We start from the raw sequence: 6,138 nt of genomic DNA, 5'->3' as shown, positions 1-6,138 counted from the left end.
CTAAGCTCTAAGTGCGACTTCAAAATAGAGAAAAGTAGACAAGTGTTACTAAAATTTAAGTCACTTAATATTATGTTTTGTATTTAAAAATATTATAAACGTTGTTTAAATTCAGTTTTACATTTGCAAACTTACTTAACCTTAGTTCACCCCCCATTTCAAGCCCTGAGCATATCAACAAAAACATGGGATCGCTAATTATCCTTTTTGACCAACTTTAAATTTATTATTCATCTACTTTGTACAGATTCACATCTCCACATTGTAACAGGTCTGCCATACAATAGCTTTGTGCAGTTTCAAAATTGTCCAGTAATAATAATAAACGAAGTCTATTGTTTCAGCAATAGTGCTCCAGGAGAGGAAAGAATGCCGAGCACAAACCACTGCGTCCTAACGTCTTCTGGGGAGTAATGCTATCTCTTATTGAGGACTGTTTAATGTACTTGGCCATCGGTCAGATAAACACACAGAACAGTCAACGGCTCTGTGGAAACAAGAGGATGAAGGAGTTTATTGTGATCCATCTCCTTAATCCACACTGTGCCATACTTATCCGTATACAGAACACTTCCTCATCATAGAAGCTGGCTCGTAAAATGGCAGCCGGGAATATCTTCATCAGTACAGCGTGTAACGGCCCAAATAAAAGAGAGAAAAACGAGGAATGGATACAGCTGTAATTCAAGCAGCAGCTTGATAAAGGAAGTGCAGATTCCAGAACATACAATGGAAAAAGAACAGAGAAAGGCAATGATTTTCAACACAATTACAGGAATGTCTCGGTTTTCATTAGTCTACAGGAAATACACAAGCGTAAAGAATCTGTTACACAATGACTAAAGAAACTCTCTAAAAGAAAAACAAGTCATCTTCAAAACAACATGCCTGCATGTTACATGACATAATACACAACCTCTCCTTTGTTCTGAACAACATAATACAGACATATGTATATTAGCCATGATAAACTGAACAATTTACACACACACACTTAACAGGGCAAGATATTGGCACTGTTCAGGATCGCAAAGTGCTTGCAAGTTTTACGAACAGCAAAAAACCAAAAAAGCTTTACAAAGTGAAAATATAATGAACTCAGACGATAAAACAAGACAATGTACAGTGTTTGAATTAAGTTAATTTTTGCTATTTCTTGTAGCAGTGAAGTTATTCTGATGGAGAACTCCTATATCCACTTTAATATATCGAGTCCATCAGTTACGGTTAATTTCCTTTAATACCGTAAGGATTTCAAACTATTTAATGTTATGTGAGGAGTCCGGTTAGAACTGTACTGTAAAATAATGTGTTATAGTCCTATAATATCATGTGATATGAACAATGTGTGCTGTATTGTCTTAATATAGGCTCGGTAATCCAATGATTTATGCAAGATTAAACAGATGTGTTTCCATAAAACAAAAGGAATGTACATACTTGGGAATGACGGCAAACTATAATTGCGTTGTATATTCTTTTTAGTTGACATGCTAACATATTAACTTCGGTCACACAATTTTAGTTCTCCGTGTTGTGTTTTATCCATCAGAAAGGGGCCGTATAAACGCGTTCCTCCTCATGATTCGAGTATTCAGATGTTCCGTAGCCCTCGCCACGGGAAAGACATAAATCACAGGTGAGCAAAACGTCAGATCAAATAAAGCATTTATGGAAAACCGGAATGTGTAATTCTTTATAATCCCGCAGTGCTGAAAGGAACAAGAGAAAACGCAAGAATAACATTCACCATCCAATGATCTACGAGAAGCTTGGCACTCAAAGTGTGAGCCACCATTCAGTCAGAAATCCTACCACGGATGACGGTGAAAACAAGCAGCATCACCTGCATGTTGAGTGTAACTCTAAGCGCTTGTGACAGTGAGTCCATGAGAAGATATCAGACTGGCTTGTCATTCTTCACTACAGAAATATCAGTGGTGCAGGGAATTCAGTCTGCCTGGAAGATTTCAGCAGGATGTTGGTGCCCTCCATTGGTCGCATGCTGAATCAGTCCCGTGTTGAGCTGATCTGAGCTCCTTTTCAAACCTCTGTGGAGAAAAGCATACTCTGCCGTTTACTATCCGGCGTAGGGATCGCCTCCAGCTGCAGGAAGTACAGTAACACCTGGACCTACGGAGGCAGAGAGGAGCAACAGATACGTCAACACAGCTATTATTTTGCGTGTGACCCATTTTGATGCTTTGAGACCTCAGGGGACGTTTCAAACCAGAACTCCAGAACGTAGTGTTACCTGAGACATAACCTCGAGAGACCAGCTGTCGCTCATAGAGATGGGCTGCGTGGGATTGGCTGGAATTTTACTGTCCTTTTCAGAGGGGCGGAGGAGGGTCGGGCCGAATACTGTGGCGAGATTGTGGAAAGACATCTTGTTGATGCTCTCATTCTCGGCAACTCTGGAAGACAGAAAGAAGAAAGGACATGTAAGTCCTAAACAAATGTAAATGGAGCTTGTCTGCCCATAAAAAGGCTTTGGCTTATGAAAGCCGCTCTCCTTTGGCTTATGAAAGACTGCCTTTAAATGATGGGGTTAATTTTGATTATTCTATTCTATTAATCTGCATATAGTTTTGTGGAGGAAAAAAGTAGTTTACTGCTATGCTGTAGTGTTTTATGTGGTTTCTTTTAAATTAGCATCATATTATCGCAAACACCAGTTCAAGTCTATATTGACATGTTACTGATATAGTTTGATGGGATCAGACTGCACCTCTTCAGATGGTCCAGTAGAAACAGGAAGGTCAGTAGGTTGGGTTCAGGTAGCGAGAGCAATAAATTGAGCATACAGCTTTCCTTTGCCACACTGTCGGATAATGCTGAGGAAAATGAATAAACAAAAATAAACGATTAACATTGATTATTTGACACTGCTGAATAAATAATTAGCCAATACAATAAAAAAAACACTCAACTGACCGATGCCTTCGGTGAAATTTGAGTATAGTTCGTCAGTGAAGAGAGGCTCAGGAAGCTCTCTGAAGTAGAGCTTCAGTGTTCCAGCGATGGCATTCACGTCCATTTCACTCATCATAACAGAAACATCTTTATTGTCTGTTAAATCACAAAAAAGCACACATTTTTAGCCATAACAACAATAATCTTTTAAGTTCATCCCTACAAGAACTACTGAATAACTTACTGGCATCAAACGCAGCTTTTAGGGCCTGGATGTCTGTGGCCACGCCAGAGACACGATAGATGCCCACTTCCTCCATCCCCCTGCGCTCAATCTCCTCCACACACTGTCTCACTATAAGAGGCACTTTGGAGTGCTCCCGTCTAAGAGGAACAATCAAACACGAGTCAACAACCTGCGTCTGGAAAACACCTTTCAAATGATTTGTGCTATTTTTTATTTTCGCATTAAAGTTGTAAATACCATGACCACAAGATTATGAGAAGCTTTTTGTTAAAATGTATTTGTTATTGTAATTCACTGTTTCTGGGAAGTAAAAAATAACCAGCATATTTTTTTTTTGCTGCATCAGCATTTTCATTGGCTACTTAAACCTACATCTGCATTATCCTGACACGGCATTCCAATATCCTAAAATCATAATGAGACCACCTGAGAAAACAAAAAAAAAATTCTATCTACCATATACTCCTCCCAAAACTGTCAAGTTAAAAAAAACATGTATTAATAGATTTACTGTTTAACTGTTAAACTACAAAAAATGCATATCTGAGAGTCTAATTCCTAAATCCACAGTCCTGTTTTTATTGCAGTCCTCTGAGGGAAACCCTTGGCAAACCCTTGCCTTTAATAATCATTTCTTCCTGTTTCTCAGGAAGTCTATAATGGGGTCTCTTTCTGTTTTCCTTTATGCTTTAAGAACCCATCTGACGGAGACCAGCTTTCCTCAGCTTTATTAAAAGGAAGTTCCCCCCCTCCTTATTTTTACGAGCCCTCATTTGTGTCATGTGGGTCTAGGAAAACACTCTGGGAAGGGTCCCTGTGTCCTCTAAATTATAGGAAACATGGCTGACAGCTGACTGGTGTTGCTTTCGGAGCGAAAGACGGATGAGTGGAACATAACTTCATATAATAATCAAATCACGACTAGCTGCCTGACATAAAACTGCATACAACATAACTATATTAATCCTCAATACAGGTACACTCATAAGCAGTCATTTTTGACTTATACTGACCTCTAGTGGCTTGGATGCAGCACTACTTAAATACAAAATATTTTCCGTTTTGAAAGTATCCAAAAAAATATGGGTTTACAGAGTGAGAATGAGTAATATTCATCTTTTATTAAGCTACAGATATGACTAGAATCATATAATGTGACATATTTACTAAACTGATGTTAGTATCTTTTAATAGGGAAAATAGCGTATAGTGTATTTGTGTCAGCCATGCACTGAATTTATTGGTAGGTTGACTCACTTAGTTACAGCCCCAATTTTAACACCAAACACTCCGGACTGTTTCCTGGACGGCATCCTCTTCAGACTGAACTCTCTGCTGGTGAACCGCATAGACAGCTTGACCTCAATCTAAAAAGAGCGATGAATGTGCATGAATGAACATTTTTTTAATATAAAAGAAATCTCACTGATGAGAACGAGATAACTAACTCTGTGCTCAATCTCACCTATCAAATAATCACAAATTAAAATCACTGTAAGCTGTGGCCATCAGCTTAATATCAAGCCACGTGACCATGATAATCCATCATTGTGCTTCTTGTTAATGGAAAAAGTACAGTTATGTTCATAAAATACCTACACAATGGTCAGTTTTTAAAGAAGTTGAATGCATTAAATTGATCTAAGGTTACAGTAAAGACTTTTACATTGTTACACGAGATTTGCCATTACATTAATAAAGTACTCTTTAAAATATAATAAAATACAAAACAGCTCTTTTATATTAACAATTAACAATATTATCTAGAAATTAAGGTGAAATAATCTTATTTCAAACAGAAAACAAGATTATTTTGCTTACCCCATTTGCAGATTATTTATCTTGTTTCAAGGAAAAATTTTATTTTGACTTTAATTTCTAAACTAGAAAAGCTTTTTTGGGGTAAAAATATTAAAACACGTTCTATAGAATTTTACTTAAATATCTCAACAAGTGATAAGCACCTACATATGCATTACATATAGTTACAGTACATCATAATTTCAGCGTTCAGCAACAATCAAAATCTATTAATAACTTCCCAGGCATATCCAGATGATCTTAATCGAGTGTGTATCCTGTTCAAATGTAAATGGCCATTTATTAAAATGACTGTTCCTATTATTAGTAATTGTGTTATAATTGTGCGGGATGAGCCACACTGACCCCATTCATGCTGATTACTGTCCTCTGCCAGTCTTTACCCTGCAGCGATTGAGGATCCAGCTGTGAAAACAGGGACAAATGTCAATCAAAAGGATAATCCTTATCTGAGCGTGACCCCAAACACACAGTCACCTGCTAAAAATGGCAGCTCAGTAAACATGCTACTGGAAAGTATCTGCATTTCACAAAAAATAAATGAACAAGTGCACTGAGCCAGGACCAAATAATATCTGGCAAGACGCGCAGTACAGTACATGAAGAATGCAGACCAATGCACAGAGCTATTTCAACTTAACTGATACAGATTAAACAGAAATGCATAACCTATAAAGAACAGCATATTCTCGGCATAACCTTTCTTTATGATATGCCCATCTTCCTCAGTCTTATAGTATTACATAACGTCCACATAGTAGGTTGTCAGTATTAGTCTAGTGACAGATTCAGTTCTTATCACGTCTCTAATACCAGGGTGTCAGTTTGTATTTATTGTGCTCTGCTATAGATGTTGTGACAACATAATTTACCAGCTTGCTGCCGATGGAAGGACCTGTATTGATTGGTTGGCTTTGCTCATGCCAAAAAATCTGATTTGTGTAATTCTGATGCACTCGTACATGGAGAAAGGGCAGCAAAAATCAACGGCATATTTTATATGTGCAGACAACAGTCTTTTGTATATGTCGACACGGACGTAACACTGTTTTAGGTAGCCTATGTCTAATAGATCTATATCAACCAAAAGCAAGCAATAATTTCAAAACGTATAAATAAATACTTTTGTTCATCAACGATGCATTTAATTGATC

At 37.6% G+C, this 6,138-nt stretch overlaps 1 protein-coding gene across 3 annotated transcripts in view; it reads right to left on the bottom strand.

Annotated features, from left to right (window-relative positions):
* Nucleotides 1-486: 486 nt before the first annotated feature.
* Nucleotides 487-6,138, bottom strand: part of si:dkey-91m11.5 (PH_BCR_vertebrate and RhoGAP_Bcr domain-containing protein) — a 38,619-nt gene continuing 32,967 nt past the window's right edge. For all 3 annotated transcript variants that reach the window (XM_043247933.1, XM_043247935.1, XM_043247936.1), the window contains 7 exons: nt 5,330-5,389; nt 4,421-4,530; nt 3,161-3,300; nt 2,938-3,072; nt 2,732-2,837; nt 2,255-2,417; nt 487-2,133 (listed from right to left, as the gene is read on the bottom strand). In XM_043247933.1, the coding sequence (XP_043103868.1) occupies nt 2,044-2,133; nt 2,255-2,417; nt 2,732-2,837; nt 2,938-3,072; nt 3,161-3,300; nt 4,421-4,530; nt 5,330-5,389 (804 nt within the window). In that variant the 3' untranslated portion in view covers nt 487-2,043. The remainder of the gene's footprint in view (nt 2,134-2,254; nt 2,418-2,731; nt 2,838-2,937; nt 3,073-3,160; nt 3,301-4,420; nt 4,531-5,329; nt 5,390-6,138) is intronic.

This window comes from Puntigrus tetrazona, chromosome 8 (genome assembly GCF_018831695.1).
Source record: "Puntigrus tetrazona isolate hp1 chromosome 8, ASM1883169v1, whole genome shotgun sequence".
Lineage (NCBI taxonomy): Eukaryota > Metazoa > Chordata > Actinopteri > Cypriniformes > Cyprinidae > Puntigrus > Puntigrus tetrazona.
Note: the sequence above shows the minus strand (reverse complement) of the source record. Positions and strands in the feature narration are given on the sequence as shown.